The sequence below is a fragment of the Oncorhynchus masou genome, chromosome 8 (genome assembly GCF_036934945.1).
Source record: "Oncorhynchus masou masou isolate Uvic2021 chromosome 8, UVic_Omas_1.1, whole genome shotgun sequence".
NCBI classification, from domain to species: Eukaryota; Metazoa; Chordata; class Actinopteri; order Salmoniformes; family Salmonidae; genus Oncorhynchus; species Oncorhynchus masou.
This window is the reverse complement of record NC_088219.1, coordinates 44,002,080-44,025,321: the sequence shown is the minus strand read 5'-3', so window position 1 is coordinate 44,025,321 and position 23,242 is coordinate 44,002,080. Positions and strand designations below refer to the sequence as shown.

The 23,242-nt window shown below is 42.9% G+C and overlaps 2 protein-coding genes across 2 annotated transcripts in view; one reads left to right on the top strand and one right to left on the bottom strand.

Moving 5' to 3' along the window:
* The first annotated feature begins 2,285 nt into the window (after positions 1–2,285).
* On the top strand, positions 2,286–9,319 carry LOC135544717 (uridine-cytidine kinase 1-like). Its single transcript, XM_064972558.1, has 7 exons — positions 2,286–2,604; positions 2,905–3,064; positions 3,324–3,420; positions 7,582–7,724; positions 7,864–7,958; positions 8,392–8,440; positions 8,527–9,319. Exons 1-7 carry the CDS (start codon positions 2,518–2,520, stop codon positions 8,712–8,714), a joined length of 819 nt encoding a protein of 272 aa, XP_064828630.1. The 5' UTR covers positions 2,286–2,517; the 3' UTR covers positions 8,715–9,319.
* A 459-nt stretch (positions 9,320–9,778) lies between these two features.
* Positions 9,779–23,242, bottom strand: part of LOC135544718 (rap guanine nucleotide exchange factor 1-like) — a 91,404-nt gene continuing 77,940 nt past the window's right edge. Inside the window, 15 exon segments of the mRNA XM_064972559.1 lie at positions 9,779–11,005; positions 11,746–11,874; positions 12,018–12,115; positions 12,264–12,365; positions 12,480–12,558; positions 15,230–15,324; positions 15,428–15,512; positions 16,708–16,778; positions 16,875–16,989; positions 17,260–17,352; positions 17,506–17,590; positions 19,191–19,266; positions 20,791–20,893; positions 21,362–21,447; positions 23,129–23,212. Coding sequence (XP_064828631.1) covers positions 10,855–11,005; positions 11,746–11,874; positions 12,018–12,115; positions 12,264–12,365; positions 12,480–12,558; positions 15,230–15,324; positions 15,428–15,512; positions 16,708–16,778; positions 16,875–16,989; positions 17,260–17,352; positions 17,506–17,590; positions 19,191–19,266; positions 20,791–20,893; positions 21,362–21,447; positions 23,129–23,212 — 1,452 coding nt within the window. The 3' untranslated portion in view covers positions 9,779–10,854.

Below are 23,242 nucleotides of genomic sequence, written 5' to 3'. Positions count from 1 at the left end.
ACTGTTTTTTTTTATGACGTAAAGATTGTGATGTAATGTGTAGCTCCCTTCAGTAACCACGAGCACAACCGTTCCTTGATTTTAACTGGCGGCTTTATTCTGTAGTTTTAGTCAGAATTATCTTCCGTGAGAACTATAAAGTAAATGAAAAATACAGTTAAACACACTCTTACAACCTTATCTTACGAGTGACTTATTAGCTTGGTATAACTCTGAAGTGTTTACATACATAACAGTTTAACCAGCGTTATAACGGGTTCAGATTAAACACATGAATAAAGGAAAAATACCTCATTGGCTGCTTATTACAGAAGGGAGGAAATCAAACTTCACACTTATTATTCCTGGCATGAATTCACACTTCATCCTAACATACACTCTTCAACCTTTATGAACTACACCCGATGACATGAAAACTTAGCTAACGCAGCGCAGGATTGCCTTCCCTCCAAAAGTGTGTTGCTACAATAAGGATCCCCGTTACAACAGTATTAGCTACGTAGTTCCGCTTGTATTATCATTTCCCCCGCACAGCGGACACGTAAACAATTCAAACAAAAGACAACGACATAGACTTACAAGTTAACTGTCAGTTACATAATGTTATCATGACACACACCCACCCTGACAGACAAGCAATCACCAGACCAGATCGATAGAAGCCTATTTTCATTTTGTTTTTTACAAAAACTATATTTTGTTATTTGTTTCATTAGTCCATTGCAAAATGCATCATACAGGTCAGGTCTGTGTTTTGAAAGTTAAACATCTTGAAAACTCGATTGCTGATGTGCAAAACATTTTGGGACTATATCAACAGTAGACTAATGAAACAAATACCAAAAGATAGTTTTGGGGTGTAGTTTTCCTTTAACCAATTAACCCACTTCTATGCTTGAAATACAATGTATCTCATCAAAATAATAAAAACCACACTGTAACAATATGTATAACTGCACAGTTACTGTCAATGATACTGTACATATTGAATTGGTGTTTTATGATAGTCCAAGATACAGTCTGACTATGTCCTAAAATGGCACCCTATACCCTACATTGTGTACTACTTTTGACCCGGGTCGATAGGGCTTTGGTCAAAAGTAGTGCACATTATAGGGAATAGTGTGCCATTTGGGATGCAAGCTAGAACTATGTAAAAATCACTTCAGACCTCTTCCCCTACAGGCTATTTACTAGTGGGGTACCTGTAAAGAGTAGGCTATCTATGTGAATAGGCACTTTAAAAAAAAAACGTCGACCATTCAGTCTACCAGGATATCTTTGTAGGCCTATCTTGTGTTTTGAGGTAGGCTAATAGCCTAAGCTCCTCACAAGTATATTCCTATAGTTTGTCCACACAATCAGTTTAGCCTCAATATTAAATAGTTTTTTTCCAAGTGGAAATAAAGAAATGTCTATAGAAATTCTGGGACAACTGCAATTAAAAAGAAACATGTATTCATTAGAAAAAAATCTAGGCACCTAATTAGGTACCTATTAGGGCTCCTGAGTGGCACAGCGGTCTAAGGCAAGCGGTCTCAGTGCGAGGCGTCACTACAGACACCCTGGTTCGAATCCAGGCTGTGTCACAACCGGCCGTGATGGGGAGTCCCATAGGGCACAATTGGCCCAGCGTCGTCCGGGTTTGGCTGGTGTAGGCCGTCATTTTAAATAAGAATTTGTTCTTACCTGACTTGCCTAGTTAAATAAAGGTTACAGTGTGGATTCACTCCAGTTGTCAATGGTAAAAGCTAAAACAAATACTCTTCAGGATGCAGGCAGCGTTTTGAAAAACCTTTGCACTGTCTCTGCAGGTTGTTTTATTTTAATACTCATTATGACATAATTGTGAGGTCATATGGGGGACACCTGGTGCATTCAAAACAACTGGGAACTTGGAAACTTCAGTGCATTCAAGAAAAAAAAAAATTTTTTTTTTAGAGTTCCCAGTTGTTTTGAAAGCACAAACTTTGTCTGAATTTGGAATTTCAGTAGATACTGTGCTGTGTGCAGTTCCCCCCACCCCCTTAGACATTTGAGTCTAAAATAGCCTACATGTAGAAAACGAACACTGGAACAACTGTTGAGTGGTTGTTAATCATCATTGTGCATCCCTCCACATAAGCATGGCATTTGATGCAGTTTATGATTGTTTCTATGAAAATTATATTGGGCTCCTCCTGGTGGTCTCCTGTGTGTATTTTGTCCCTGCTATCTGGGATCCTTGGAACGTCGGTCCGCCCCCAACCCCCCGAGATAACCAGTAGACCTAAGCAATATAACGTGATTATAACAGCTGAATGGTGGCCAATTGAATGGCAACATTACAGAATAAACACATTTAAAGAGTTTCAAATGAGGACTCTTATTTTGACGTTTTTACAAACATTAGTTTTGCCCCAGGAAGTGCTTGGCCGTGTTCTCGCGTATTTACAAATATGAACGGGAAAAGATTATTGTTTTGGAAGGCAGCTGACTAGCAACAAAAGCGTGCTGTTTTTCGACAATTGACCCGACATGACTGCTGCCAGACCGCTTGAGATGGAGCGGCCAAGGCACCGTCCGTTTCTGATCGGTGTTAGCGGAGGAACTGCCAGTGGCAAGGTAGGTAACGTTAACTAGCTACATAATAATAGCCATCTAGCTAGCTGTCTGGGTAGCTAGCTAGGTCGATTCAACAATCAGTAAAGTAGCTAGCTAACGTTAGCTAGTTTTCGTTTTTCCTATGAACTGAAAGCAAAACACTAAAAGCAGACACATCAGGATGTCACTTGACACCAAGCCATCTATTAAATTATTGTCTTGTTTTCTGTCTGACAATTTTGAAATGTGCCAGCTACTTCACTCTGCTATGGCTATGCCCCAACCTTATCAACAAACTGAATTTATGTTTCTTATTTTTAGTCAACAGTATGTGCAAAAATCATGGAGTTGCTGGGCCAGAATAAGGTGGACCATCGTCAGAGGCAAGTGGCCATCATCAGCCAAGACAGCTTCTACAAAGTCTTGACACCTGACCAGAAGGCCAGGGCACTCAAGGGCCAGTACAATTTTGACCACCCAGGTACTACAGGCCTGTATGGATATTGTAATAACATAAGTATAATTGTTGTAATTAACATACTCTCTATCAGGCACTTATCACTCACTAAATTACATTCATTCAATTAATTCATGCATTTACATCAAGCAATGGCAAATGTTCTTCTAACTATAGCTACAATGTGAAAACTGTAGTTTAACTTAAGTAATCATTATTATAAACATAAAATAAATGCATATCTGGGTGGAAAAAGTGAATAACGTTGAAATATTTATTACAGATGCTTTCGACAACGAGTTGATGTACCAAACCCTGAAGCATATTGTGGAGGGGACAGTGGTGGAGGTGCCAACATATGACTTTGTCACGCATTCGAGGTGAGGTAAACACTCCATACGGAAACATACCATTTCAGTTGAGGTGAGGTAAACACTCCATACGGAAACATACCATTTCAGTTGAGGTGAGGTAAACACTCCATACGGAAACATACCATTTCAGTTGAGGTGAGGTAAACACTCCATACGGAAACATACCATTTCAGTTGAGGTGAGGTAAACACTCCATACGGAAACATACCATTTCAGTTGGAAATGCCCTTTTTGAATTCAGACAGGCCGGGTCAAAAAGGCCCACCCTACACATTCCAGACCTCAGATTGTTGACTCTTGAACTAAGACATGACCTTTGACCTAAGATGTCTCTAACCCAGCTCATCTGCAAACACACCGAACAAAAATATAAATGCAACATGTAAAGTGTTGGTCCCATGTTTCATGAGCAGAAAAAATGAATAAAAAAATGAATACGCACATCAAGCTTATTTTTCTAAAATGTTGTGCACTAATTGGTTTACATCCCTGTTAGTGAGCATTTATCCTTTGTCAAGATAAAGAATCCACTTGACAGGTGTGGCATATCAAGAAGCTGATTAATCAGCATGAACATTAGACAAGGGCACTCTAAAATGTGCAGTTTTGTCACACAACAAAATGCCACAGATGTCTCAAGTTGAGGGAGTGTGCAATTGGCATGCTGAATGCAGGAATGTCCACCAGAGCTGTTTTTAAAATTTATTTAACCTTTATTTAGCTAGGCAAGTCAGTTAAGAACAAAGTCTTATTTACAATGACAGCCCGGCAAAAGACCTCCTGCGGGGGACAGGGGCTGGGATTAAAAATAAATAAATAACATATAAATATAGGACAAAACACACATCACGACAAGAGACAACACAACATTATAGAGAGAGAGACCTAAGAGAGAGAGAGAGAGAGAGAGACCTAAGATGACAACATAGCAAGGCAGCAACACATGAGAACAACAAGGCTTTACGGCAAAAGCACACCATGCGATTATTTGAGGACAGCGCCCCGCATACAAAACCATGAAAAACATATTTCCACCAGGCAGGTGTGACACAGCGATATAATAAATGCCTTACCTTTGATGATATTCTTCTTTTGGCACTCCAAACGGTCCCAGTTACATCACAAATGGTCCTTTTGTTCGATAATGTCCTTCTTTATATCCATAAAAACTCAGTTTAGCTGGCGCGCTTCATTCAATAATCCACCCAGTTTCCCTCCATCAAAATGCATAGCATACAAAATGAATCCCAAACGTCACTAATAAACTTTTCCAAACAAGTCAAACAACGTTTATAATCAAACCTCGGGGAATAGTGAGCTAAACACTGAAACAGACACATCAGGATGTCACTTGACACCAAGCCATCTATTAAATTATTGGCTTGTTTTCTGTCTGTGACAATTTTGAAATGTACCAGCTATTTCACTCAGCTATGGCTATGCCCCAACCTTATCATCAAACTGAAATTTTGTTTCTGATTTTTAGTCAACAGTATGTGCAAAAATCTTGGAGTTGCTGGGCCAGAACATTTACGTACCCTAATATATAAATAAACAAAATTTAAGATGGAGAATCGTTATGGTCTTTAACAGAGAAAAATACAGAAGAACGCGCTCTCATTCACACGCTTGGAAACACTACAGCCAAAATGGGAGCCACCTAGAAAAACTACAATTTCTGGCTCAGAGCTTCCTACTGCCTGAGCTGTTGTTGATGTAAATTGAGAAGAGCGTAGTGCTTAGGGTTGAGCCTTGGGGTAGGCAGTGGCTGAGACAGCAGATCCCCTGACTTTGACAAGCTGATTCCTACCTTCTTTGAGTTAGTTAGCAAACCAGACCAAAGACCCCTCAGAGACACCAATACTCCTTAGCTGGCCCACAAGAATGGAATGGTCTACTGTATACAAAGCTTTGGCCAAGTCAATAAAAATAGCAACACAACATTGCTTAGAATCAAGGGCAATGATGACATCATTGAAGATCTTTAAGGTTTCAGTGACACATCCATACCTGAGCGGAAACCAGATTGCATACCAGAGAGAATACTATAGACATCAAGAAAGCCAGTCAGTTGATTATTGACAAGTTTTTCCAACACTTTTGATAAACAGGGCAAAATAGAAATAGGCCTAAAACAGTTAGGATCAACTTGATCTCCCCCTTTAAATAAAGGACGAACTGTGGCTGCCTTCCAAGCAATGGGAACCTCCCCAAAAACTAAAGAGATTAAAAAGATCGGAGATAGGCTTGGTGATGATAGGGGCTGCAACCTTAAAGAAGAAAGGGTCTAAACCCTCTGACCCAGATGTTTTTTTTGGTCAAGTTTCAGGAGCTCCTCTAGCACCTCGGACTCAGTGACTGCCTGCAGGGAGAAACTTTGTAGTGGGGCAGGGAAAAAGAGGGAGGAGCATCAGGGATAGTCGCATTAGAAGGGGTGGGAGATGAGGAAATGTTGGACAGCAAGGAGGCGTGGCTGAGTCAAATAGGAATCCTGTCTTAATGAAGTGGTGATTGAAGAGCTCAGCCATGTGCTTCTTGTCGGTAACAACCACATCATCAACATTAAGGGACATAGGCAGCTGTGAGGAGGAGGGTTTATTCTCTCAGTCTTTAACCGTTTCCCAGAACTTCTTGGGGTTCGACCCACAGAGAGAGAACTGCTTCTTAAAGTAACTAACTTTGGCCTTCCAGATAGCAGATAAATGTAATTGTTGAGGTGGAGTAACTCTGGAGTAACTCTGCAAGATCACGGTCGAACCAGGGGCTGAACCTGTTTTTAATTCTCATTTTCTTGATGGGGGCGTGTTTAACAATGTCACTGAAAATATCAATAAAGAATGTCCAAGCGTCTTTGACAAGCTGATTCTATACCATTTTACAGAGGCCAGTTCAAGAAGGAAGGCTTGCTCATTAAAGTTTTTTTAGCAAGCGTCTATGACAAATCAGGACAGGTCCTTTCACTGAGCAGCCATTACGAACACAGGCTGTAAAACAGTGATCACTAAGGTCATTACAGAAAACACCAGACTGGTACCTATCAGGATTATTTGTGAGGATAACATCGAGGAGAGTAGCCTTTTCTGGGTGGTTGGAGTCATACCTTGTGGTATTGGTGATAATCTGAGAAAGATTTAGGGATTCCCATTGCTTTAGGACTTGGTCAGGTGGTCTAAGCATGTCCCAGTTTAGGTCACCGAGCAGGACAAATTCAGACTTGGTGTAAGGGGCCAGGAAAGAGTTTAGGGCAGGTAGGGTACAGGCTTTTACGAGAGCAGAAATCAGTGAAGCAGATATCAGAGCACAAGTCAGAATTGGGGCTAGCAACAGTAGATGGCCAGGGTGTACATGCACATTTCCAGATATCATCAACAGTAATACAACACATCTGTTCCCAGATAATTTAATGTTAACTTCTCTACCATAAGCTGCCTCCAACATTGTTTTAGAGAATTTGTCAGTATGTCCATCCGGCCTAACAAATGCAGACCACGTGTATGGTGTCGTGTGGGCGAGCGGTTTGCTGATGTCAACGTTGTGAACAGAGTGCCCCATGGTGGGGGTGGGGTTATGCTATGGGCAGCCATAAGCTACGGACAACGAACACAATTGCATTTTATCGACTGCAATTTGAATGCACAGAGATACCGTGACGAGATCCTGAGGCCCATTATCATGCCATTCATCTGCCACCATCACCTCATGTTTCAGCATGATAATGCACGGCCCCATGTTGCAAGGATCTGTACACAGTTCATGGAAACTGAAAATGTCCCAGTTCTTCCATTCTTCTTATACTCATCAGACACCAGTCACCCATTGAGCATGTTTGGGATGCTCTGGACCGATTACATGTTCCAGTTCCCGCCAATATCCACCAACTTCACACTTCTTGAGGTGTATGGTGGTCACACCTACCTTTTAATTTTTTAAGGTATCTGTGACCAATGGCTGAATATCTGTATTCCCAGTTATGCGAAATCCATATATTAGGGCCTAATTAATTTTTCAATTGACTGATTTCCATATTTGAACTGTAACTCTTTGAAATTTTTGCATGTTGCGTTTATATTTTTGTTCAGTAAACATACCAATCATGAAAGTTTGTCTGTGTATAGATTGTGTCTTTGTGTGTACTAAATGTGTTTAGTTTATGTGTGTGTGTTCCAGGCTGCAGGACAGGATAACAGTGTACCCGGCTGACGTGGTGCTGTTTGAAGGGATCCTGGTTTTCTACTCACAGGAAGTGAGGGATATGTTTCACATGAAGCTCTTTGTGGACACAGACTCTGATGTCAGACTGTCTCGCAGAGGTACTACTGACACACAAATTAAGAGCATGTACCATCTTTGTCATATGTACTTCCATACTCATACTTCACTCTAGCATCTTGGATATACATATTTGTCACGTCTTGGTCCTGATCTGCTTGTTGTGGACTTTACCTGCAGTTCTGCGGGATATGAAGAGAGGCAGAGACCTGGAGCAGATCCTCACCCAGTACACCACGTTCGTTAAGCCAGCCTTCGAGGAGTTCTGCTTGCCTGTAAATGTCCAGCGCTGCCACACTTACAATACACAAACAGATACTGGACACTAATACATTATTAATAGGCCCAATTATATACACAATATGACACACATTCAGTCAGCTGATTTACGTCAGTGAGACGTTTAAATGTGACTCAATTACAAGTGTGCGCAAAGCTGTCAAGGCAAAGGGTGGCTACATTGAAGAATCTAAAATATATCATATATTTGGATTAGTTTAACACGTTTTTGGTTACTACATGATTGATTCCATAGTTTTAATGTCTTCACTATTATTCTACAATGTAAAAAATAAAAACCCTTGAATGAGTAGGTGTGTCCAAACTTTTGACTGGTACTGTATATTCTGCTCAAAATCCAGTCTTTTCAGAGCATTTAGCTATCAAAATGAGGTTGATAATGTTTTTTTTTTTTTTTTTTTTTTCCAGACCAAGAAATATGCAGATGTCATTATTCCTCGAGGAGTTGACAACATGGGTAATAATAACACTCATGAATCATGAAGAATCTCCATCCCTCTTCTTTCCCTTCCCACTCATATGAATCTGCCTTTCTCTCCGCAGTGGCCATCAACCTCATTGTGCAGCACATCCAGGACATATTGAATGGGGACCTCTGCAAGTGGCACCGTGGAGGAGCGGTCAACGGGCACAGCCGGGGCTTCAAGCGGGCCGCCTCGGAGCAGGGGGACCTGGCCAACTTCCCCCCAGGGAAGAGGGTCCTACTAGAGCCCAGCAGTCGCCCCCACTGAGACCAAAATCAGTGTTTACTGTCTGTCAGTCTGTCTACTATATATGTGTGTGTGTGTGTTTTGTAGTATGTATTTAGAATTGAGGGTTGATGCATTTACTGACTAGGTTTGGGATGGGAGAGAGCTGGGGGGGGTACTAGCTCCTGTAACTCACCTGCAGACTATCCAATCAGATAGGGAGGCCTTGATAATACATCCAAGATGATTAATTAATATATCACTGATATAGATATCATGAGCAGGTATGACAACTCTTTATTTTTTAATTACTCCGTCTTCCATGTGTACATTTTTAGCCTGCAGTGGTTTGACTACCTGCTAACATAGGAGTGAGATGGTAGAAAAAAAGCTTATTTTTTTCCCTTTTTTAAATGTCTGTTTTGATTTTGGCTTTGTTTGCTGCTTAAAATGTGTTATATTGTATCTGAACATGTGGAAATCAGATAAGTACAATATTTATCACCTAATGTGTAGGCTGTTTGGATTGTGAAATATTTGCTGGATCATCCCTTGATGCCATGGTAAATTCATGCCTTGTGAGTTTATTTTTTAAAGCATTTTCCTAATGACCATGATATTTAAGAAATAAAATAGGTTCACTATCAGAGGCTTGTGGTTATTTTTTACCCTAATGTGCGAGCACAACAAGCCTCCCATTGACATCAATGCATGATAATGTAAACGTTACGAGTGCAGATCTTGTTGGGATTTGGCCCATAAGGAGGAAGTAGCATAGTATCAAATCAAATGTATTTATATAGCCCTTCGTACATCAGCTGATATCTCAAAGTGCTGTACAGAAACCCAGCCTAAAACCCCAAACAGCAAGCAATGCAGGTGTAGAAGCACGGTGGCTAGGAAAAACTCCCTAGAAAGGCCAAAACCAAGGAAGAAACCTAGAGAGGAACCAGGCTATGTGGGGTGGCCAGTCCTCTTCTGGCTGTGCCGGGTGGAGATTATAACAGAACATGGCCAAGATGTTCAAATGTTCATAAATGACCAGCATGGTCGAATAATAATAAGGCAGAACAGTTGACAAACCTCTTCCATTCAGCAGACGGTGATGTATAGAAACAGAGCAGTTTTATTGGAGTTGGAAAGCACAGTGTGATGAGTTGGATGACACCATTACTCCAAAGGAATAATGAATAACTACAGCACACAATGGACTGACAAACCCAGACACACACCCCCCCCTTTACTGGGACACAGGCCTGGTTGCCTGACAGTTCTCTTACTCAAACATGGCACATGACGATTGAATATGTCAGACATAGATCACAGCATCTTTAGTACTTCTCTTTTTGTGGGTTTAGTTTTTTGCTTAGCTTTTTTGAGTGCACATTTGTATGGCACTTCTCTTAATAGACAATCCTTTTTAAGAACAAAAGGAGCACAGTATATAATAAATCATAACCATATATGATTCATAATATTAATAATACACTCTTGTTACAAGTCTAGTCCCTTTGTGGTCCTCCAACTCGCCTAACCCCTCAAATGACCATTTCCAAAACCACATTGCTGCCCAGTCGAGTCTGCATTGTGACAGAGTCCAGAACACTGAGGATTCCAAGGATACAAGGAAGTTAAGTCAGGAGAGGGAGCAGTCGGGACTGACACCCAGGATGGCCCACACTCTGTAGGGTGAGGGAGGGAATATCTGGGGATCTAGAGGAGCTTTCACCTCACACACTCGCTGACACACACATTTATACATTCAAATGGGAGAGGACAGGGAGCAGTTTCTTCCGTTGTTTCTCCACCTCCTCTCCTCATATGAAGTTCTCCTCTTCTCCTTGGCACCGGTCTTTCTCCTACCGTTGGTTAGGAATTTGTCTCCTGCCAGCTGCAGTTCTGGGTGGAGAGAATCCAATGTAACCCCAATCCTCCCCATAATCCCCCAGTGTATCAGAGCAGCACAGAGTCACTATAAACCATGGCAGTCTTTTCCCCCCCTACTAGCCTACTGTATATCCTCTGGTCTGGTCCAGCCCTAGTCAGTCTTTCTTCCCCTGTTAGTGAGGTCCAGTTGATTGTGTCCATCTATCCTTTCTGTCCATCTGTCCACAGTGGAGGTCCCTCGGCGAACCCTGGCTGTGGTCTCGGGGGCCACACCGCACCGCTAACCTCCCCCTTCCTAAGTCTTCTCCTCGCGCTCCGTCCGCCGCCGGGTGATGTTGCGAGGCTTGATCTTCAGTGAGAGTTCCCACAACGCCTCCTCGGCCAGATGGTCGCTGAAGTCGTTGAAGAAGCAGACTATGTCGTCGTTGCGCTTCAGCTCGTAATGCCTGGGGTGGGTGGGAAAGACAGAACGCGTCGATCAAAGAGATGCCTATGTCCTTCCATGACAGACTGACCAGGTGAAAGCTATGATCCCATATTAATGTCACTTGTTAAATCCACATCAGTCGGTGTAGATGAAGGGGAGGAGACATGTTAAAGAAGGATTTTTAAGCCTTGAGACAATTGAGACATGGATTGAGTATGTGTGCTATTCAGGTGTGTGCCGTTCCTACGCTGCTGGGTTTTTCACGCTCAACAGTTTCCCGTGTATCAAGAATGGTCCACCACCCAAAGGACATCTAGCCAACTTGACACAACTGTGGGAAGCATTAGAGTCAACATGGGCCAGCATCCCTGTGGAACGCTTTTGACACCTTGTCGAGTCCTTGCCCCGACGAATTGAGGCTGTTCTGAGGGGAAAAGGGAGGGGGGGGGGGGTGCAACTCAATATTAGGAAGGTGTTCCTCAGTGTACATGGTCAACCGTCTGTTGTATGGGGGTTAACATGGAGGTTGTAATGTACACTGTGGATCACTGCTTACCTCGTGGGATAATTCTTGTAGTCTTATTGAATTACATTAAATATACCATATTCATCTATCATAATGTGAGGTTACCACACTCTCAATCTGTTTGGAGTTTTGTGGATGCTTTTCTCATGGGACAGTTCTACTCACACTTGTCCCCCTCGTATCTCAATGGGACTTACCTGCTTAAATAAAGGTTAAATAATGTAAATACTCACACTTGCTGGAAGCGCCTCATACTGTCCAGGATGTTGAACTGCTGCCAGCGCTTGGAGAAGTTGACCTTCCCGTCGATGAGGTCCGGGTTCCCCAGGTGGACGAAGGTCAGGTCCTGCAGGATTAAACCACTGGAAAAGGAGAGAAGAAGAGAAATGGAAGAGAGAGAGATTAGGCTAAATATAGACAAACAGTCCTAGGAAGAACAGGCAAAACACACAAACACTTTCATTGAACATTACCTAGCTCAGTTGTACATGAAACACAGACTCACAGGTATGGGATGCACGGAGGGTCCACGTCGGCCAGAGCCGCCCGGTACGCTCTGAAAGACGACGAGCTGTCAATCAACGTACAGTATTCCTCCAATCCCTGTGAGAGAACAGGTGTGTTACAATGTGTTATACCCATAGCACACCACGAGTATATTAAAGTGAGACTCCAAGAGAAAGAATTGAAACACGAGTATGAATATCTAGATCTCTCCATGTCAGACTTGATCCACTACTGTCTGACTCACCTCTGAGGTCTGTTTCTGCCACTCCAGCCTGCGGATGGGGGCCGAGTCCAGCGCAGACAGTATTGCCAAGTATGAGTTGAAATTGTTCAACTTCCGTAAGTGCTACATGAGGAAAAGAAAAACAGGACAAGAACAGTTGTCCAGAGAGTTAATCATCAACTAAATATACTAGTTAAGAGGAAGAGCTGTGGTTGTATAAATGCCGAGATTGGTTACCTTCATGATCTTGATGAACTTGAGGAGCAGCTTCTCTCGGTCCTGGCCTTTCTCCTGCTGAATGATTAGAGAGCGCACCCTAGAGGACAAACAAAGTGTTGCGTGTGAGAGAATTAGAATCTGGATGAAAAAACTTGGAATCAGTTACAGAACCCATTGCCCTTTATGGTTGTGAGGTCTGGGGTCCGCTCACCAACCAAGAATTCACAAAATGGGACAAACACCAAATTGAGACTGCATGCAGAATTCTGCAAAAACATTGTGTACAACGCAAAACACCAAATAATGCATGCAGAGCAGAATTAGGCCGATAACTGCTCATTATCCAAATCCAGAACAGAGCAGTTAAATTCTACAACCACCTAAAAGGAAGCGATTCCCAAACCTTCCATAACAAAGCCATCACCTACAGAGAAATTAACCTGGAGAAGAGTCCCCTTAGCAAGCTGGTCCTGGGGCTCTGATCAGAAACACAAACAGACCCCACAGAGCCACAGGACAGCAACAGCAACACAATTAGACCCAACCAAATCATGCGAAAATAAAAAGATAATTACTTGACACATTGGAAAGAATTAACCAAAAAACAGAGACAACCGGAATGCTATTTGGCCCTTAACAGAGAGTACACAGTGGCAGAATACCTGACCACCGTGACTTACCCAAAAATAATGAAAGCTTTGACTATGTAAAGACTCAGTGAGCATAGCCTTGCTATTGAGAAAGGCCGCCGTAGGCAGACCTGGCTCTCAAGAGAATACAGTTTATGTGCACACTGCCCACAAAATGAGGTGGAAACTGAGTTGCACTTCCTAACCACCTGCAAAATGTATGACCATATTAGAGACATATATTTCCCTCAGATTACACAGACCCCCAAAGAATTTGAAAACAAATCAAATTTTGATAAACTCCCACTCCTCTCTCTGTTGGGTGAAATACCACAGTGTGCCATCACAGCAGCAAGATTGGTGACCTGTTGCCCCAAGAAAAGGGCAACCAGTGAAGAACAAACACAATTGTAAATACCTATATTTCTGTTTATTTATTTTCCCTTTTGTACTTTAACTATTTGCACATCGTTACAACACTGCATATAGACATATGACATTTGAAATGTCTCTAATCCTTTGAAACTTGTGTGAGTAACGTTTACTGTTCATTTTGTATTGTTTACTTCAGTTATGTTTATTATCTATTTCACTTGCTTTGGCAATGTAAACATACAGTACAGGTCAACTTTGGACACACCTCATTTTTCTTTATTCTCATTTAAAAATATATAGATTTTCTACAGAATAAAAGTGAAGACATCAAAACTATGCAATAACACATATGGAATCATATATCTGCAGCTCAACTCATCCCAAACCATCTAAATTAGGTCGGGTGATTGTGGAGAGTCATCTGATGCAGCACCATCACTCTCCTTCTTGGTCAAATAGCCCTCACACAGCCTGGAGGTGTGTTGGGTCATTGTCCTGTTGGAAAACAAATAATAATCCCACTAAGTGCAAACCAGATGGCATATCGCTGCAGGATGCTGTGGTTGCCATGCTGGTTAAGTGTGCCTTGAATTCTAAACTAATTCTAAACAAATCACTGACAGCGTCACCATCAAACCACCTCCACGCTTCACGGTGGGAACCACACACATCATCTGTTCACCGACTCTGCGTCTCACAAAGACATGGCGGCTGGAACCAAAAATCTCAAATTTGGGCTCATCAGACCAAAGGACAGATTTCCACCAGTCTAATGTCCATTGCTCATGTTTCTTGGCCCAAGCAAGTCTCTTCTTCTCATTGGTGTCCTTTAGTGGTGGCTTCTTTGCAGCAATTCGACCATGAAGGCCTGATTCACACAGTCTCCTCTGAACAGTTGATGTTGAGATTTGTTACTTGAACTCTGTGAAGCATTTATTTGGGCTGCAATTTCTGAGGCTGGTAACTCTAATGGACTTATTCTCTGCAGTAGAGGTACCTCTGGGTCTTCCTTTCCTGTGGTGGTCCTCATGAGAGCCAGTTTCATCATAGCGCTTGATGGTGTTCGCAACTGCACTTGAAGAAACTTCCAAAGTTCTTGAAATTTTGCGGATTGACTGACCTTCATGTCTTAAAGTAATGATGGACTGTCGTTTCTCTTTGCTTATTTGAGCTGTTCTTGTCATAATATGGACTTGGTCTTTTACCAAATAGGGCTATCTTCTGTATTCAACCCCTACCTTGTCACAACACAACTGATTGTCTCAAACGCATTAAGAAGTAAATAAACTGCATAAATTAACTTAAATCATCACGCCTGTTAATTGAAATGTGCATTCCAGGTGACTACCTCATGAAGCTGGTTGAGAGAATGCCAAGCGTGTGCAAAGCTGTCATCAAGGCAAAAGGTGGCTACTTTGACGAATCTAAAGTATATTTTGATTTATATTTTGAACACTTTTTTTTACTACATGATTCCATGTGTGTTATTTAATAGTTTTGATGGCGTCACTATTATTCTACAATGTAGAAAATACTAAAAATAAAGAAAAACCCCAGAAGAGTAGGTGTGTCCAAACCTTTGACTGGTACTGTATGTTTCCCATGCGAATAAAGCCCTTTGAATTGAACTGAAAGCGAGATGGTGGGTGTGTGTGTGAGAAAATGAAAATGTGCCATTGTGAGATGTTGACTGGTCATTACAAAGGTGATTTATATGGTAATGCATAGACAGGCTGTATGTAGAAGCTCAGGTCCAGCTCTCACCAGTAGCTCATGTTGTTAAAGTGCTCTGTGAACTGAGTCAGATTTGGACTCTTCTCCTCATTCTGCTCCTTGGCCCAAAGCAACACCTCAGGAATCTATCAAAATAGAAAAAATAAGGAGAGAGGAGAGATTTAGTTAAATCATTTTCTCTGCAGCGAAGGTGAAGAAAAGCAGAGATAGTTAGGGGATCTCTGGTACCTCAATTTTGTAGAACAGTTCTGCATCCAGTAGTGTGAGCTGATCGGCAATCTCATGGCTGCGGAAGTCATGCAGCGTTCCGGGCCTGGAGTAACACACACAAGTTATATCCTTCTGTTCTCGTGGGGACCTAAAATCTATTTCCATTCAAAATCATTTTTTCCCTAACCTCTTACCCTAATTCTAACCCTAAACACTAAGCTTAGAATAGACAAAATATTTAAAAAAACATGGATAACCCTTCAAATGAGTGAATTCGGCTATTTCAGCCACACCCGTTTCTGACAGGTGTATAAAATCGAGCACACCGCCATGCAATCTCCATAGACAAACATTGGCCTTACTGAAGAGCTCAATGACTTTCAACGTGGCACCGTCAGAGGACGCCACCTTTAAAACAAGTCAGTTCGTCAAATTTCTGCCCTACTCAACTGTAAACGCTGTTATTAAGAAGTGGAAACGTCTAGGAGCAACAACGGCTCAGGCAACAAAACAGGACTGCCGGGTGCTGAAGCGCGTAAAAATGGGTGCATAAAATCATCTGTCCTCGGTTGTAACACTACCGAGTTCCAAACTGCCTCTGGAAGCAATGTCAGCACAATAACTGTATGTAGGGAGCTTCACAAAATGGGTTTCCATGACTGGGTAGACGCACACAAGCCTAAGATCAGTGTGCAATGCCAAGTGTCGACCGGAGTGGTGCAAAGCTCAGGCTCCTTAGTTTCAGGGGAATCTTAACAATACACCACACAATGACATTCTAGACGATTCCCAATTTTGTGGCAAATAATTGGAAGCACAGAACATTCCGAACACCTTTGGGATAAATTAGAACGCCAGGCCTAATCGCCCAACATCAGGTCACGACCTCACTAATGCTCTTGTGGCTGAATGGAAGCAAGTCCCTGCAGCAATGTTCCAACATCTAGTGGAAAGCCTTCCCAGAAGAGCGGAGGCTGTTCTAGCAGCAAAGGGGCGACCAACTCCATATTAATGCCCATGATTTTGCAATGAGATGTTCGACAAGCAGGTGTCCACACATATTCTTAGTCATGAAGTATAGCTCTCGTCCTCCATGAGACGTGGGAAATGTCCCCCACAAGGGAGAATGTTCCTTGATTTCCTGTCCTTTCGGACAGCATAACCAACCCACCCACACCCACACAAATGCTTCATGACAGAGAAAGCAAACGAATCAATAGCACAAGCAAATACAAGAAGAGGTTGCTCCTAGCCCCCTCCCATACTCTCCTGACCCTTGAACCCGTGTTGACCCCTACCTGGCGGACACGCCCCGGGCGGCCAGCGGCTTGAGAGAGTTGGTGCAGCGTAGCAGCTTCTTCTGCTCCACCTGGACAACAGAACGTTTAGAATGCCATTGTATTTGACCTGCAGTAGATCGCACGGTGCCTTTCATGTCCAAAGTAATGTGAAACAGAAAACAGACCTTGTCCAGGATGTTCTTGCGGAGCACGCGGGCCAGGCTCAGCTCGCCGTTACACACCAGCCTGAACACCAGGTCCATCAGCTGCTTCAGGATGTCCTCCGTCAACTCCACCAGACTGGGAGGGAAGAACGAGAGGGAGGAAAAGAGCAGGGGACAAGTGAGGCAACGCCTCCACATCTGACCATCACCATCTATCACTGTAATATATATGGGTTTAATAACGTGCCAACTAATCCTGTAAGACCAACTTGACAATAAATAAATCATTGCTTCAAAATATCTTCAATCTATTCTGGCTACAGGCCAGAAAAACAGTTGGAGACTCTTGTTGGAGTAAAAAGCCATTTGTGTGGCTCTATGGAGAGAGTGGGTCATCCATACTCACCACAGCTCATCCACCACTCGAACCAGCACAAAGAAGGTGTTCTTGCTGACTCGCTTCTTAAATGTGTCTGGACTGTGACAGAACCTGGTATATGTGCTTGGTGGTGAAGGAGAATACATATTCTCAACTCTTCCTCCTCATAGGAAATGAAAACATAAACATTTCCCACTGTCTTTCAAACACACACAGTATCCAGCCATCGAGACACAAGGCGACCAACACGTCCGGTGAGTTTCGAAAGGATATCTGTAGTGCAGCTTCTTAATGAGATCCTCTGGGCTAATGAATGTCCTGTATGTGGTCAGGAAGGCTTCACAGTACAACACCAGATCTGTCGGGGAGCAGAGGAGAACACCACCCCTTTAAGTCTGAGGTCGAGAACTAATGATGGATCCTATGAACTGTAGAAAGCATGGAGAGGGGTCATGAATAGAGAGGTAATAGGTCATCTCCATTCCTGACAGAACAATCTGGAAAACAGGAATGTTCTATCTATCGCGAGATATATCTATAACTGTTCTGTTATATCTATTCTATAACTGTAATGTCTATAACTGTTCTGTTATATCTATTCTATAACTGTAATATCTATAACTGTTCTGTTATATCTATTCTATAACTGTAATATCTATAACTGTTCTGTTATATCTATTCTATAACCGTAATGTCTATAACTGTTCTGTTATATCTATTCTATAACCGTAATGTCTATAACTGTTCTGTTATATCTATTCTATAACTGTAATGTCTATAACTGTTCTCTTATATCTATTCTATAACTGTAATATCTATAACTGTTCTGTTATATCTATTCTATAACTGTAATGTCTATAACTGTTCTGTTATATCTATTCTATAACTGTAATGTCTATAACTGTTCTGTTATATCTATTCTATAACTGTAATGTCTATAACTGTTCTGTTATATCTATTCTATAACTGTAATGTCTATAACTGTTCTGTTATATCTATTCTATAACTGTAATATCTATAACTGTTCTGTTCTATCTATTCTATAACTGTGATATCTATAACTGTTCTGTTCTATCTATTCTATAACTGTGATATCTATAACTGTTCTGTTCTATCTATTCTATAACTGTAATGTCTATAACTGTTCTGTTATATCTATTCTATAACTGTAATGTCTATAACTGTTCTGTTATATCTATTCTATAACTGTAATATCTATAACTGTTCTGTTATATCTATTCTATAACTGTAATATCTATAACTGTTCTGTTATATCTATTCTATAACTGTAATATCTATAACTGTTCTGTTATATCTATTCTATAACTGTAATATCTATAACTGTTCTGTTATAGCTATTCTATAACTGTAATATCTATAACTGTTCTGTTATAGCTATTCTATAACTGTAATGTCTATAACTGTTCTGTTATATCTATTCTATAACTGTAATGTCTATAACTGTTCTGTTATATCTATTCTATAACTGTGATATCTATAACTGTTCTGTTCTATCTATTCTATAACTGTGATATCTATAACTGTTCTGTTATATCTATTCTATAACTGTAATATCTATAACTGTTCTGTTATATCTATTCTATAACTGTAATGTCTATAACTGTTCTGTTATATCTATTCTATAACTGTAATGTCTATAACTGTTCTATTATATCTATTCTATAACTGTAATGTCTATAACTGTTCTGTTATATCTATTCTATAACTGTAATGTCTATAACTGTTCTGTTATATCTATTCTATAACTGTTCACATGTCAGAGTGAGAAGGGAGAATATACTGACATCACAATATAGTGACATACAATTTAACAGACAAAGTGTAATCGGATCCCGTCCAGTATGAAAACACCCACACACATACACAGCCTGTGCCACTGACCCAGAACCACACATTCTAATGGGGGCTGCTGTCAAACGGAGATAAACGTGACCTACCTTTGCGTTCCGTCTCTGTGGCGTGGACTAACAGAATATCCCCTGATCCAGCACGCACGTCAGGACCATCATCATTCTGAGAGAGAGAATGAGAAAGACAGATGGAGGGAGAGATGAATAGATGAAAAAGAGCACAGGGGGCATAGAGGGATAGAGAGAGGGGAGTGGGGTAGAGAGGGGGGGTGGGGTAGAGAGAGAGAGGGTTAGGTAGAGAATTGATGAGGATTAGGGCAAAAATGCAGTCTAGCCCAAAATGCAGCTCTCTCCTCTCTGTCCATGCTCACCCTCCCTCCCTTCCAGCCCTGCACCAGCTCCACTGACGAGAGAGAGAGAGGGCTGGCATACGCAGGACACAGGCTGATCACACAAGCTGACAGATCCCCAACAAAAATACCCTTGTTTACCGCTACAGCTGTCCTTTGTTGTTTAATCAGACCTCCCTTCTCTTATCCCCTCTCCTCCCTCCCTCCCAACTTTCCTCCCTCCCTCCCTCACCTCCCAACCTTTCCTCCCTCACCTCCCAACCTTTCCTCCTACCCTTTCCTCCCTCCCTCCTTCCTTCCTTTCCTCCCTCCCTCTCTTCTACCCTTTCCTCCCTCCCTCCCTCCCTCCCTCCCTCCCTCTCTTCTACCCTTTCCTCCCTCCCAGCCACCCACCCTTTCCTCCCTCCCATCCACCCTTTCCTCCCTTCCTCCCACCCTTTCCTCCCTCCCTCCCACCCTTTCCTCCCTCCCTCCCACCCTTTCCTCCCTCCCTCCCACCCTTTCCTCCCTCCCTCCCTCTCTTCTACCCTTTCCTCGCTCCCAGCCACCCACCCTTTCCTCCCTCCCATCCACCCTTTCCTCCCTTCCTCCCTCCCATCCACCCTTTCCTCCCTTCCTCCCTCCCACCCACCCTTTCCACCCTCCCACCCTTTCCTCCCTCCCTCCCACCCTTTCCTCCCCCCCTCCCTCCCACCCTTTCCTTCCTCCCCCCCTCCCACCCCTCCCTCCCTCCTTTCCTCCAACCCTTTCCTCCCACCCCTCCCTCCCACTCTTTCCTCCCTCCCACCCTCCCTCCCACCATTTCCTTCCTTCCTCCCTCCCACCCTCCCTCCCACCCTTTCCTCCCTCCCACCCTTTCCTCCCTCCCACCCTTTCCTCCCATTTCTCTCTCCTTCCCTCTTGCTACATCTGACCTTGCAGAGTGGGGACCACCATTTCACACAAATCACACACACAGACTCTCCTGCCTGTCAGACTGCACCAAACAGAAAAAAGGAAAAGACATTTTAATGGAGAAACGTGCCCTGCAGTTCCAGAATTTCCTCTAGATGTCAGTAGTGGACTGAGAGTTTTCTTATTTGTAGTCTTTTGTTTCAGCGTCTCACTAACATTATGTATCATGAATACCTGGGACCACGCATTCTTAAAAGGCTTAAAACGGATGATGAACTAGTTTTGAATAAAAGTGTCCGCTGAATGGACTATATTATATTGTTATTATGAATAGAATCCCATTGAAAGAAAGCGCAGTAGCCAAAGACAACCACATACAATGCTTAGCCAATAGACATTGGTGGTAATACTGTTAGTGCCGTAGTGAATGAGGGACCCGTTACCTCTTGTTTTAGCGTAATCCTGGACATGATCTCTTTGTGGTCAATGAGAGAGAGCTCATCCACTTCCTCGTCACAAGGCGCAGAGTCTGTTGACTTCTGCCTCCTAGACAGACAGACAGACAGACAGACAGACAGACAGACAGAGAGAGACAGAGAGAGACAGAGAGAGACAGACAGAGACAGACAGAGACAGACAGAGACAGACAGAGACAGACAGAGACAGACAGAGACAGACAGAGACAGACAGAGACAGACAGAGACAGACAGAGACAGACAGAGACAGACAGACGCGGCATTAGATCAGTGTAGCTGGATTTATATACATAGAAATAGAATGACTACCTATAATAGAATAGTCACCCATGAAAAATGTTCCATTCAAATTCATGAATGGACTTTGTCTCTTCTAATAATTCTCTCTATGCTTACAAATAGAATTGGTCATTAATCAGTATCCATTTAATTCAATTGGCGTTTAATCTTCTAGGATTACCGGATCAAGTAATGACGTAACGACTGAACGGGGAGAGTGTTTATGCAATGTAACCCTAGTGGCCACTCAATCCCTTACCTGTCCTTGTCCAGAGCCTCCTTGCTATTGGAGGAGGGCATCTGCGGAGAGGGATCTTCAAGGACGTCGTCAGCAGAGTTGGGCTCCTGTTGGGGAAAGAGTAAGCTCTGTCAAGGTAGGATGAGGAGCATGGAACACCAACACATCATGTACACAAATGCAGTCTTCATAAAGTAACGGTTGGCACAGGTAGAATGGAACAGGTAGAAGATATTAACCATTGATACAGGATCAGATCTCTGATCATCCCCCTAATGGTTACTGTTAGGATTGTGGGTAGAATGATTTGATCCTAGATCTGTGGTGAGGACTTAAACTCAGCAAAAAAGGAAACGTCCTCTCGCTGTCAACTGCGTTTATTTTCAGCAAACTCAACATGTGTAAATATTTGTATGAACATAACAAGATTCAACAACTGAGACATAAACTGAACAGGTTCCACAGACATGTGACGAACAGCAATAATGTGTCCCTGAACAAAGGGGGGTCAAAAGTAACAGTCAGTATCTGGTGTGGCCACCAGCTGCATTAATTACTGCAGTGCATGGACTGCACCAGATTTGCCAGTTCTTGCTGTGAGATGTTACCCCCACTTCCTTCCAAGACACCTGCAAGTTACCGGACATTACTGGGGGGAATGGCCCAAGCCCTCACCCTCCGATCCAACAGGTCCCAGACGTGCACAATGGGATTGAGATCCGGGCTCTTCGCTGGCCATGGCAGAACACTGACTTTCCTGTCTTGCAGGAAATCACGCACACGAGGATGAGCCTGCAGGAAGGGTACCACATGAGGGAGAAGGATGTCTTCCCTGTAACGCACAGCGTTGAGATGGCCTGCAATGACAACTAGCTCAGTCCGATGATGCTGTGACACACCGCCCCAGACCATGACGGACCCTCCACCTCCAAATTGATCCCGCTCCAGAGTACAGGCCTCGGTGTAACGCTCATTCCTTCGACGATAAATGCGAATCCGTCCATCTCCCCTGGTGAGACAACACCGTGACTCGTCAGTGAAGAGCACTTTTTGCCAGTCCTGTCTGGTCCAGCAACGGTGGGTTTGTGCCCATTGGCGACATTGTTGCCAGTGATGTCTGGTGAGGACCTGTCTTACAACAGGCCTACAAGCCCTCAGACAAACCTCTCTCAGCCTATTGCGGACAATCTGAGCACTGATGGAGGGATTTTGCGTTCCTAGTGGAACTCGGGCAGTTGTTATTGCCATCCTGTACCTGTCCTGCAGGTGTGATGTTCAGATGTACTGATCCTGTGCAGGTGTTGTTACATGTGGTCTGCCACTGTGAGAATGATCAGTTGTCCGTCCTGTCTCCCCGTAGTGCTGTTTTAGGCGTCTCAATGTATGGACATTGCAATTTATTGTCCTGTCCACATCTGCAGTCCTCATGCCTCCTTGCAGCCTGCCTAAGGCACGTTCACGCAGATGAGCAGGGACCCTGGGCACATTTCTTTTGGTGTTTTTCAGAGTCAGTGGAAAGACCTCTTTAGTGTCCTAAGTTTTCATAACTGTGACCTTAATTGCCTACCGTCTGTAAGCTGTTAGTGTCTTAACGACCGTTCCACAGGTGCATGTCCATTAATTGTTTATGGTTCATTGAACAAGCATGGGAAACAGTGTTTAAACCCTTTACAATGAAGATCTGTGAAGTTATTTGGATTTTTACGAATTATCTTTGAAAGACAGGATCCTGAAAACGGGCCGTTTCTTTTACTGCTGAGTTTATGATCTAGGTTGAGTGTAACTTACTCTGTGGCAGAGTGGCAGCTCCCCGTTGGCCTGGCTGGATGAGTACAGGTTGACATACTCACCCTCGCCACCCTCGTCCACACTCTACGTGAAGAGAAGAGGGACGACCATGGA